The sequence below is a fragment of the Odocoileus virginianus genome, unplaced genomic scaffold, assembly GCF_023699985.2.
Source record: "Odocoileus virginianus isolate 20LAN1187 ecotype Illinois unplaced genomic scaffold, Ovbor_1.2 Unplaced_Scaffold_23, whole genome shotgun sequence".
Lineage (NCBI taxonomy): Eukaryota > Metazoa > Chordata > Mammalia > Artiodactyla > Cervidae > Odocoileus > Odocoileus virginianus.
Genome location: NW_027224285.1, coordinates 506,773 through 519,452, shown reverse-complemented (window position 1 = coordinate 519,452; position 12,680 = coordinate 506,773). Strand labels below are relative to the sequence as shown.

The 12,680-nt window shown below is 56.3% G+C and overlaps 1 protein-coding gene and 1 long non-coding RNA gene across 2 annotated transcripts in view; both read right to left on the bottom strand.

The window, feature by feature from the left end:
* The window catches only part of LOC139033625 (uncharacterized), a 329,098-nt gene that overhangs the window by 93,169 nt on the left and 223,249 nt on the right, over positions 1-12,680 (bottom strand). The gene's annotated exons all lie outside the window — the stretch shown is intronic.
* Positions 1-12,680, bottom strand: part of RET (ret proto-oncogene) — a 52,611-nt gene that overhangs the window by 12,351 nt on the left and 27,580 nt on the right. The window contains 8 exon segments of the mRNA XM_070463056.1: positions 615-762; positions 3,238-3,494; positions 4,438-4,560; positions 5,382-5,492; positions 7,018-7,143; positions 7,860-8,118; positions 10,231-10,430; positions 11,752-11,947. Of these exon segments, the coding sequence (XP_070319157.1) occupies positions 615-762; positions 3,238-3,494; positions 4,438-4,560; positions 5,382-5,492; positions 7,018-7,143; positions 7,860-8,118; positions 10,231-10,430; positions 11,752-11,947 (1,420 nt within the window).

Genomic DNA, 12,680 nt, shown 5'->3' with positions numbered 1-12,680 from the left:
ATCAGCCTAAAACGTGCCCATCACTCGGCCACTGGGCCCTCAGCTGGTCCAGCTGAGCCAGAGCTCGGCCGTGGCAGAGGACCGTCTACCCAGTCCCCGCTGAGCAGCAGCAGTGAGGGCACCCAGCATGTGGTAAGACTGGGGCAGTGCTGCTTGCTAAGGGCCGGGGCGGGGTGGGGACTGGGAAAGGCAGGGACCTGGGGGACAGGGGCCAGTCCTTACAGGTGGTCTCTTCGCCAGGACCTCAGTGGACGCTTGGTGAAAGAAATGAATGGGGCAGACTGAGGTGGGGAGAGCTGTTGGTTCTGAACTTAAGGGCTTTTAATTTAAACTCAGATCTTTACCCAACATTGATACCCCAGCAGCATGGCTCTGAAAGCTTTCAAGGGAGGAATGTCTTACCGGGCTTCTCCAGGGACCACACCAGCCCACATCACCCATGGTGGGGGTCCCTAGACTGCAGCCACTCAAGAAGAGCAGGGGAGGGGTACTGGTTCTTCAGGAGGCAGCAGGCTGATTGCCAGAGTCCTGGCTGTCATAAGGGCTTCATCCACCCACTGGGGCCCCCGCAGGTGTGGGTGGCAGAGCCCCCTGTGTACTGCCTGGGCACATACCTTTCAGCATCTTCACAGCCACAGTCGTGTACCCTGCTTTGCCTTTCAGCCGAAAGGCTGTGGCCTTGACCACTTTTCCAAATTCACCTTCTCCCAGAGTTTTTCCAAGCACCAAGTTCTTCCGTGGGAATTCCCACTTGGGATCCTTCTACATTGGGTTTGAAGGAAAAAGAGAGGGAAGAGAGATGGCGAAGATAAGAAGAAAGGAAGAAGGCAAGAGCCGGCGGACAAGCTCCATGTGCAGATGGCTGACTGTCACCTGAAGTGACAGGTGACAGTCACCATGTCCAAGGGCAAGACCCCACAGTCAGGCCCTGAGGTGCCATGACAAGATGCATCCCCCACAGGAAGGCAGGTGTTGCCAGAGACTGGCTGGACTCCGTATGCTCATACCCTCACTGGCCTCCATCTACTGTAGATGCCCTGGGCCACCCCAGGCCCAGGGCCTGGTATCTCCAGTGAGGGAGTCAGGGTCTACTCAGCACCTACAGGTGCTCACAGGGGGACCATATCCTCTTCCCTGGGACTCAGGCCCAAGCCTCATGGCACCTCCTCTGCTTTGGACACCAGGCACTGACAGTGGCCCAGGCTCCAGGACTTCCAAGAGAACTCAAGTGGCACCTGTGGCCCCAGTTGCCTACCAGCCCTGGACTCCCAGCTACAGGTGGGGGTGTCAAGAACACCTTCCCAGTGTGGCAGCCTCTAGAAAGTTACCACTGTGCCCCTCAGGTACCCCCCGCCATCCCTCCCTGACAATGTGTGGAAGAGTCTGCTCCCTCCACAGCCCAGCCACTGGCCAGAACTTGCCCACACCGGCCTTCCCAACACACCATGCCCACTGAAGACCCCTCTGGGGTGGGGTCTTCCCAGACCCCAAGACTGGCTCGAAGACCTGAACTCTGGGGATACTGAAGCCTGCCTGGAACCTGCCCTCCCATCAGCACTGGATGCCCAGGTCCCCAAGTCTTGCTGTGGCTGGGTGTGGGCATGGCTCCAGGGGCTGCTTATGATGTGCCTGGCAGGCTCACCTAACCCACAGACACACACTGGTGACCCACTGCCTCCCCCAGGGACCAGAGCCCTGTGTTCTTACGTCTGGGAGCAGAGGCAGGCTCCTCTAAGCACCACAGCCAGGGGCGCCTTCCAGCCAGCTCCCCAGGTGTCCTGGTGTCTCAGCTTCCCCAAGAACCCATGTTGTTTGTTCTTTAAGTTGCAAAAGAATCAGTCGTGTCTGACTCCCATGGACTGTAGCCAGGCTCCTCTGTCCATGAGATTCTCCAGTCAAGAATACTGGAGTGGGTTGCCATTTCCTCCTCTACCAAGAACCCATAGTCAGGCTCAAAGGTGACAACACAGTCACCACCGCCCTGGTGTCCACACTGCACTGGATAACGGCTAACTGCACACAAAGACTGGGCTAAGAGGGGATATCTCTGATTTGTTTCTCTTTAAAAGTGCTAAAACCCCAAAGTGTCCTCCCCACTTTATGTAAGACAGAACTAAGGCCAAAGGGTCGAATAATGTGTCTAAGACCTCAGAGCTAGTCAGGGTGTGGCCCTGGGCCTCCGGCCCAGCTCTGGCTTCTCTGCACTCTGGGCTAGAGGCTGAAACTGGTCGGTGGCCTCCCCCCCCCTCCACAGAAGAACCGCTCTCATTGTGTGTCTCAGCACAAACCGCCAGGGCATATAAGGGAATCAAATGGCTCGTCCCAGGGCCACAAGGGCCATTTCCAGATGTGGTAGCCACAGGGGCCTCCTTCCTGACTTTGCCGGTTCCAAACACTCAGCAGGTGGGAGGTCTCCAGCCCCCAGTCCCCATAGCATTTCAGTTTCCTCAGCAAAAACAATGGAGGGCAGACAGGTGTAGGAGCAGCCTGGTCGGGCAGGAGGTGGTGTCTGAGGCTCCCACACTAACTGCAGGCCCTGACCATGCCATGGAGGACGAGGCTTGGGCTGACTCTCCCCTCTTGGCAGGCCAGTCACAGAGTCCTGGGGCTAGGCTCCCCTGCAGAAGGCCTCTCAGCAACCCCACTCTCCAAGCCACAGACAGAATCCCCTTCTGGCTGCGGCCAGGCCCCCCACCTGCCAATCTCTCTCGCCTGGATGGGGACAGTATTTCATCATGGGGCTCCTACCCAACAGACTCCCCAACAGAGCGACCTGTGGAAATGAAGGCAGAACATCAGCCTTCAGCCCTAGGGTGGTCCTACCCTCTGAGAATAAAACCCACACACTCCTCCTCAGGGCCTCCCCTAAGGCTGCATCCTCCAGCACTTGGGGCCTCCGTAGGAGAGATCTTAGGCGGGTACAGCATGGCCTGCCCTCTCCTTGGAGCCTAATGGCCCAGATCTCAGTCATTTAAATCTGCACCCATCCTTTTCCACCCTGATTCATGCTCTCTGCCCCACCCCTGCCTTCTGCCCTCCCTGAAAGACAGCTCGGTGGAGGTTAGAAGACAGCTGGAAGCTCACGAGGTCCTCCTGGCAGGCAAGGATGCAACAACCCCAAGGGCCCTGCCCCTTCTGTGCCACCCTCCTTCTCCAGCTGCCCTAGACCAGAGGCTACCCATAGGGCTACCTGGAAGGGCTGCCTCCCTGGCCCTGCTGCCACATGGAGAACCTCACCGGGATCTTGAAGGTGTCCACCGAGACCTGGTTCTCCATGGAGTCCAGAGAGGGCCGGTGGGCGCCAGACGAGGAGTAGCTGACCGGGAAAGCTTGGGCGGGCCGACGGAAGGTCATCTCAGCCGAGGCAATGGGCGGCTTGTGGGCATTCTTGTGGTAGCGGTGGATGCAGAAGGCAGACAGCAGCACAGTTATGATGAAGGAGAAGAGCACGGCTGCCGTGATCACTGTGCGGCTGGAGTCATCACACAGGGCGTCTGCGGGCGAGTAGGGGCCATGAGAGTAGACACTCCACAAGGGGGACCCCCAATAGCCAACAGAGCCACACCTGTGACAGCCAGGAAGTGGCTGCTGTGACTGACTGTGAGCTGCCTGCCAACCCTCCTGACCCATGGCAGGTACTGTTCTGTATGTTTTTGCTACAAGAGACTATTATTGCCCTTTTCTGGAAGGAATGAGCATTTATAAACATCCTGCCTGAGGTCACACACCAGAGGCTGTGCACCCCTGCACCTCCCCCACCCTGAAACACTGCACTGAAGCCAGAGGCCCAGGGGCCCTGGGGGTGGGAGGAGAAGTTCTCCTCCTGTGTTCCTAATATCTTCTGTATTTTCTTTATGTTCAATATACAGTGGAGAGGAAAGCCAAGTGGCCCAGGATCTGGGCCATGCAATGACCACCCAAATGCCAGAAAAGCTCCCCATGTGTTCAGTGGGGCTCCCCTGTTCTAGAAGAAGCACCTGGAGGGTGCTGGGAGGGGGTACCCAGCTGGCCAATGCCACGGGCCCAGGAAAGGCTCTACACAGGCACAGTCTGAGGAGATGCTGAGTTATTTGGTGGAAGAACTAGCTTTCCAGTCCAATCTTTATTACAGAACTTGAGGCCAGGGAATTCTTTGGTGGTCCAGCAGTTAGGACAAGGAGCTTTCATGGCTGTGGCCAAGATTCAATCCCTGGTTGGGCAACTAAGATCCCATAAGCCTTGCCAAAAAAAAAAAGGAACTTCAGGCCACAAGGCAGTCTTAGTAGCCTTGAGCCAGCTCCTTGTCTGCACACATGGGGGAACCAAGACCCCAGGGAAGGAGGAAGATCTCCTAGGTTTCTCTTCCCTCCTGCAATCTTCTCCCTCGCTCCCTGGAGGCTCAGGGAGGCGTGGGGATCCCAGCCAGCTGTGCCCCCCACCCCCCCACCCCCAATGCACCTTGGCTATCCTCCAGCTCGCAGAAGCACTTCTTCTCCTCAGGGAAGCAGTTGCAGATACCGAAGCCAGCTTTAATCCCCTGGTGCTCCCCAGATTCGTGCCCACCAATGATGCTGCCGCCCCCTGAGGACAGACACCACCCACTCAGCAGCCCCCTCTCAGCCTCCGGGGGAACCTGGCCAGCCAGGACCACCAGACAGGATCATGAGCAGCCCCTCCCCAACTGATGTCAGCACTTTCACGCCCAGGGAGCACAGTGAGATCAGAAGTCCAGGTCACCCCAGCCAAGAGCCTCAGCATGCATGCATGTGTTTTAAGTCGCTTCAGTCAGGTCGACTCTTTGCAACACTATGGACTGTAGCCCACCAAGCTCCTCTGTCCATGAGATTCTCCAGGCAAAAATACTGGAGTGGGTCGCCAGGCCCTTCTTTAGGGGATCTTTCCGATCCAGAGATCAAACCCGCACATCTCCTACATTGGCAGGTGGGTTTCTTTACCACTAGTGCCATCTGGGAAGACCCAGTTGCAGCATGATGAGCCCCCAAACCAGCTACCTGGCCGCATCAGGTGAGAGGAGAAACCCACAGGCTGCCCTGGGCCCAGGCCAAGGTCCACACTTGGTTACTTTTCAGAAGCAGAAAAGGGGCAGAGGGGGCAGCTGGCAGTCAGCAAAACGGGGGACAGGGAGTCGTGCCCCATGCATTGGCTAGAGCAACACTGGAAGGGTGTGGGTCAAGCCAGCAAGCTCTAATTTTGGGGGAGGAACGCCTTTATTAAAAAAAAAAAAAAATGTTAGGAAAGGGCTCAGCACTCAAACCCCAGAAACTTGGCCGGTCTGGCTGAAGTTTAGGTGAGAGTCCAAGCCCCTTTAGCTTGTTACTCCCCCCACCCATTCAGGCTCCTGCTCGCTCAGAGTCATGGTGCAGGCTCATCAGGCTGCTTACGGAGGCAGTCCTGGGGGCAGATGTTGGGGTCTCTGCTCTCCACGGCATCACAGTGTCCATCGGGGCAGGTCCTGATGCTGGGGGAGCAGGTGGAGAAGTTCCTGGTTATCCCTACAACACAGAGTGGGCAGTTATGACCACAAGGGAGCAGCTGCCCTGTTCAGACTGCAGAGCCAGGAGGGTCACGCCCCAGGGCCTTCCAGGCCCTGTACCCCACCCCATCCCCTGGCAAGGAAGAGCAAACTGAGATCTGAGCAGAGAAGAACCACACACAGAGCCCCACCAGCAGGGCATCCCCGAGGTACAGGGCAGCCAGGATGGTGAGGGCCAGAGGAGCCAGGCAGGCCCAGAGCTGTGCCAGGCTCACATCAGAGAGGCCAGACCAGACCAGATGAGGCTGGGACCCTCTCCAGGCTGCACTGTGGGTGGGACCCTCAGATTGGTGGGCCCAGCTGGCAGCCAGTTACTGTCCACACCCAAGGCTGCTCAGGTCCCTCCTATTTGGGTCCACATCTCCTGGGCTGGGACCTCCTGGGTAGAGCCTCTCTGAAGACCATTTTGGGTATTTTGAATTATTTTAAGGTTTGTGTTTTCATGAAGTAAAGCCAACCATAAATGACGTTGTCAACAGTGTAGTCTACCTTAATTCCTCCACTTCTTGGATGCACAGTAATATTACCAAGAGATCTTCGAAAAGTGTCTGTGAACTATGTGTTTAAAAGCACTGGGTGAATGGGGGGAGGAGTGGGGAGAAGGGATAGTCAGGAACTTTGGGATACACATGTATACACACTGTATTTAAAATAACCAACAAGAACCTACTGTATAGCACATGGAACTCTGCTCAATATGCTATAAAAACCTCAACGGAAAAAGAATTCAAAAAAGAATATATATATGTATATGTATAACTGAATCACTATGCTGTACACTGGAAACTGACAACATTGTTCATCAACTATGCTCCAATATAACATAAAAAGTTAAAAAAAAAAAAAAAAGAAAGCATTGGGTGAATACAGTGGCTCAGATAGTAAAGCATCTGCCTGTAATGCTGGAGACCTGAATTTGATCTCTGGCTTGGGACAGTCCCTGGAGAAGGAAATGGCTACCACTCCAGTATTCTGTGAGTCAGAGAATTCCATGGACAGAGAAGCCTGGTGGGCTACAGTCCACAGAGTCACAAAGAGTCAGATACGAGTGAGTGACTAACACTTTCAATTTCACATTCACAACTGCACGTGTATTTATGGGTATATGGGTAGAGAAATGGATATATACATGTTAATTACCACCTGGTTTAGGCACCAATACAGAAAGTCAGAATTTTAGAATAAAGTAAAAAGAAAACACACACATCTCAACTTTGGCCCCGACCTTCTCAAGTCCAAAGCGAGTTCAGTCTCAGACACCTGTGATCCCATCGGTGATAAACAGTTGGAAGGTTCTCTGTTCCCTGCACTCGTGACCACCCTCTCCTGGCATCAGGAGCCACGGCAGGGACCAACCACAGGGGAGGACTAGATGGGCAGGGGTGGGGGGTGTCACAGAGGCTGGCAGGGCCCACATGCACAGACCCTACTCCCCCCTCAGCCCTCACCACGCTCCCCGCCGCCTGGTTCTGCCCAGGGCCTACCTTTGCCATCTCCCTGTCTCCACTCGCACCTGCCTGTCAGAGAGCCCAGGCCACCGCATTCCTCACATTTGGGCTGCCTCTTGCTGACCGCGCAGGACAGGGGGCAGCCAGGCTCCTCCGGCATGTCTAGGGGTGGCAGAAAGCAGTCATGAGGGGCCAGCCTGCCACGGGCACCCATGGGTGCAGGCAGCACTGGCTGAACTGTTCCCACGAGTTGAGCCCAGAGGGGAGGCAGTCACAAAACTCTGGGGGTGCAGGGCAGTGAGGGGGCTGCTGGGGGAGGGGTGGCATCATAGTCATGCAGCAGGGGCAGCTAGGGGGCTGAGTATGGAGTGGGGATGGGAGGTGGTCAGACTCATCCAGGGACACACAGGACACCCAGTTAAACTTGAACTTCAGAAAACAGTGAACACCTGCTTTGTGTAAATATGGCCCTAATATCACAGGGACATAGGGGAGTTTGTCTTCTAATTCACTGCAAAGGCTGCACGAGATGTACTTACACCACAAAAATTGCTCACTGTTTACCTGAAATTCACACTCAACCTGGGTCCTATATTGTTCCTGGCAGCCCCGAAACAAGTGCACAGGTAGGAGCTGCTGACAGAGGCGATGGGCAGCAGCGGCCACCCACAATGCTGTCACTCTGGACTAAACTGTGTCATACCTCCCCCATCATCCTTCCAGTGCAGCTGTGTGCCGTTTTCTCATTTTACAGAGGAGGAGGCTCAAGAAAGCCCACTGGTCAGTGACGGGGTATAGGACCGCACCCTTCTGCAGGAACAGCCTGAGGCTCTGCCACGCCCCGTCCACCCTGACCCTTCCCGCAGCCGGGCACTCACACATCCCTTCCACGGTAACGAGAAGCAGGGCCTGGGCTTGCTGGCGGGTTGATTTCTTGGTGGCCACCACTGTGTACTGGAGCTGGGAACACTCGGGCTGTTGCAAGGCCTCCGTGTCATTCACGAACAGGGTCCCCGAGCTGTCCTCAGCCGAGGTGACCATCCCCAAGGCGCTGCAGTTGGCACTGGAGGGCTGCAGCCTGTACTGCACTTGGATGCCGCTGAACTCCTGGCAGTTTTCCACGCAGACTTTCCCAATCTAGGCATGGGAACCCTTAGCTAGGTGAGTAGACCACCTGGGACAGTGGCTGGAGGGGCTCCATGCCAGCTGAGTCCCAGGACAGTTTCCCACTCAGCCCAGAGATGGTGGCCCCCAATCTCCCCACCCTCCATGCCCCTGGAATCTGTAGACCCATCTGCCTGCCTGGCCTGGCCCTGCGCAGACCGTGACACCACCCTTCATCCCTGCTCCTGGGAGCCGGAGATGAAAAGAACACGGGGTGCCGGGCTTCGGTTTAGGGACTGGCCCTCCAGGGAGGCGCTTGCTGGCTTGCCTGGCCCACCCCTCACTTGCTCCCTCATTCGGGCACAGAGGCAGCCTGGGTGCCTCCCACACACCTCCCTCCCCTCTGGGCAGGGGCTGTCGTGCTCCAGGTACCACTAGGGTCCATCCTCAGTGTCCTGCCTGGGTCACCTGCCTGGTCAGCCAGAGCACAGCACCCAGGCCATAATTCACACAGCAGGGTTGCTGTCCCACCCAGGTCCTGGAGCCTCCTCTAAGACTTGGGCCGGAACCCCTGGGAGAGAAGGGATACTTCTCCAGGGATGCCTCATGGCTGCAGTGGTCACTGGGGCCTGGAACTCTCCTTTTCCCTCCCTCACCACCCAAGGTGGAGTTAGGGCTGCTGGGGCTTGAGATCAGAAGCTCTGACTAGTCAAGGTCGAGGGCTGCAGGCTTGGTGGCAGTGGCACCACAGGGCCCCCTGCCTGCAGCCACAGGCCAGACCCTTGCTCAGCCTTGCTCACACCCAGGGCAGAGTCAGGCTCCACCAAGCCCACTCCTCACACCACAACAAAACTACCTCCTAGGCTCGAGCACTTCCTTGTACAGAGCAGGTTCACTTCCACTTTCTCCTGTGATCCTCAAAATTGCCTGAGATCACCACCTTCAATTTATAATCATGAATACTAAGGGGGGGCTGGTGAGAGACAGCAGTGTGTGTAAAGCTGGGCTGAGACTCGGGTCTCTGCACCCTCCTGAGTCCAGGCACGGGGAAAGACTTAGTGGTCAGGGGTGGGAGGTGCTGCAGAGGCTGGCAGGGCCCGCCCTCCCAGACCCCACTCCCACTCAGCCCTCATCACCCTCCCCACTGCCTGGCTCTGCTGACGCACCCGTAGCAATGCCTATGCCCGCCTCAGACCCCCTGGACACCCCTCAGGCCCCTCTGCTTCGTCACCTCTCACCAGCCTTGCCCTCTGCCTCCCGGAAAGGCCTGGCAGGGGTGGCAAGTGGGGAGCCTGGCTGTGTCCAACGATGGGGCTCTTCTTGTGCTGGGTCCTAAGTGGCTGCCAGGGGCGGAGGTGGCATGGGAACCAACCATAGAAACTGGCAAAGCCACTGTCCTAGTTAGGAGATGACCCTAAATGGGATATTCTAAAGGGCACATGGCCACAGCTATGCCATTAGGAGAATGCGGTATGTTAAGTCATGCTTGCCATAACTGCAAGTAAACTTTAAAAAGTGCTTCAGAGAAACATTCTAGAAAGAACTGCACCAAAACGTTAAACACTGGCTGATGTGAGGAAATGAGATCGCTCTTACCTATCCCTTATATCCTTTTGACAAATTCTTACTACTTCCCTTTTTTTTCTACTTCTAATCACTATTTTCTGATGACAAATGCAAAATAAGCTCTAGCAAACAGACTTGCAGGAAAGTAGGAAATAGAAGCACTTCCTGTCTTTCCTTGCAGAGGTCTCCACTAATGCCTGCGTTTGCACACTTGGGAATTTCCGGCAATGAAGACTTGGTTTTGAACATATGGAGCCACCTAAGACCAATACTTATGCAAACTACCTTTCCCACTTCATTCACCAGGAATGTCTTTCCAAGTCAGCACAGATTTACCTGGCACTGCTCTTTCATTAGTAAAAAATGTAAAAATGCTGAGAAGGGAGAGGGCAAAGAGGGGCCCACAAAGCCCACCAGCCCCACTCCTTTCTCCCACAGCCTTAGCCTCCTTGGCTTTGTGCCTGTTGCTCCCCAGGGCCACTGTGTGCTCAGGGAGGTGGTGTCCCCCATGTGACCCCACCCTGGGGGTCCCTGCTCCTCCATTCCCCTCCCTAGGCTGGCAAGAGGCCAGGAGCTCACCTGGGCAAAGCGGTGGGCCCGCCGACTCACTGAGAAGGAGTAGGCACTGGGCAGGCGCAGGCTGACGGGCAGCACGGACACATTGAAGTGGAGGAGGACGACACCCTCCCCCGGGCCCTGGAAGTCTGAGTCGTTGACCAGCACGGCCAGCTGCACAGCCCAGCTCTCTGAGATGGGGAGGCTCCGGTTGAGAACCAGCCCTGCAGGTGGAGGCATGTGATGATAGGTAGGGGCCCTGCCCAGGGTGGAGACCACTGCCCCACACTGGTGCACATCTCCCCTGCAAAGCATTCCCTGGACACATGGGTATACGTATGACAACAGGTACTTCTACCTACATGGTACACAGAAAACAGACCTGGCTGGAGGCACTAAGGTTGAACTATTTTAAATGTGAGTCACTGTGCTGAGCTGAGCCCAGAAGACCCTCCTCAGCTGGGAGGTAACCTCAGTGAGGTGTGTGTGTATGCGCATGTGTATGAGAAAGATGCATGTCGGGGCAAGCACACACAGGTAAAGACCCACCACCACCACCAGCAAGGTCCCAGAAAGACCGTCCTGGCCCCCGAGAACTTCTCACAACAGTACCAGCCTCCTATGGACCCTCAGATTCCACAGGCCTCAAAGCACCCAGGAGCTTCCACACTCCTGAGCAGTCACCGTGTGCCAAGGCTAAGATCCCCATTTAGTGGAGTACAAAGGAGGCGAGGATCTCTGGGTGCACACGGCATACAGAGTGAGTGTGCAAAGGCAAGGATGACATTTTCCCTTGCACAGAACAGAGATCATCAGAGGCTTGGTGAGGAAAAAGACAGGAAATAGGATTAGGTCAGGCAGAAAGGAGTAAAGGCACCAGCGATCCTGGGTTCCCCAGAAGCAGGCCTCCAAACAAGGATCCAAGCACAAGTGGCATATTTGAAAGGTGATCCTACAAAACACAGGCAGGAGAGCAGGCGAGGGAGGTGGGGAGGTTTGGCAACTGATGAGGACACCCCATCCTGCAGGTGAGCCCTGGGGGCACGTGGTGCTTAGCCCTGAGGGTGGGCACATTTCAGAAGTCAGACAGGACAGTCATCCCAGAAGCCTCCAATTTGAGGGCACACAGCTGCTACTGGACATCAACTCCTCTTAGTGGAGAGTTGCTGGGAGGCCGGGTGGTCAAGGATCCCTGGGCACTTGGGCACCTAGGAGGTGGCACAGCTGGTGCCAGGGGCCAGAGGGAGACATGTGTTGCAGTGAGCCCTGGCGTGGTCAGCACAGGGTAGTGTGGTGGGGGTCCTGCCAGGGTCAGCCTTGGCCTTGGGGCAGTTCAGGGAGAAAGGACAGCCTGTAAACACCCACCAAGGTGGCCAAGGTGAGCCAAGCAGAGACAAAGGCTGGGAAGAGGGTTGGAAGGGGTGGCCACCTGGGGCTGAGAGGGCCAGGACAGGTGTCTACTTGTGCAGGGTGCTGCCCTGCCTAAGGAGAGCAGGTCACCAGTTCCCCAGAGGGCCCTGTCAGGCCACACTGGTCCCCTCTTACTGTAGTCATGCATGGTTGCCCGCACAAAGCTGCTGTTGGCCTGAGCCAAGGTCTCATTGGGCATGTGCTCCACTCGGAAGGTCCGGAGGGCCTTGGCATCCCCAGAGAGCAGCGTGTTCGTGTACCGTCTCAGGAGCTCCCCGGAGGCTGGCACCACGTCTGCATCGAAGACATGTAACATGGCTACCACTGTGCCCTGCAAAGAATACGGGGGCCAGTCAGGGCCCCGAAAGTCAGAGCCCATAGGAGGGCACGTGCCCCACAGGTGGATTAGGTGTTTGCAGTCAGAGCTGGCTCCAGGGACAGACTGACCAGGGTTCAAGCTGCAAGGGGCCCCCAGCCAGCCTGCTTGTCACCCTTCCTGGGCCACTGCACCTCACCTCTACAACAGGTGCAATGGCATCTCCAGACTTCCCATGATTATGGGTTAGAACAGATGCCCTGGTGCTCTGTGGAAGACCTCATTCAGGTCCCCACAGTGCAGAGTGGGCACCCCCACTCTCCTTCCAGAAAGCTGGGCCCCACACAGTGGAGCCCATGTCACATGCTCAACGTCATGCAGTGACAGATGATAGAGCTGGGACCTAAGCACAGTGTCCACCAGAATGCTCTCCTAAAGCTTCTTCTGTACCCCAGGCTAGATGGAGTCATGAGGGGGATTCTGAGTAAAGTCACAGGTCATCTCTGCTCTCACTCCTGGCCAGGCTCCACAGTGTTACCATGGAGCTGCCCTGCCAGGCTCATGAGACATTTCCCTACTCCATGTGCTTTCATCTTGCCCATCCACCCACCAAACCTGTTCCCTGGGTATCCAGAGAAGCAGGCAACCACAGCATATCCGACCTCGACCCTCCACTAGCTCCTGCCAGCCTGCCGGCTGCAGGACAGCCCAGGGCCCAGCAAGTGGCAGTCACGCTCCGCCTGCATGG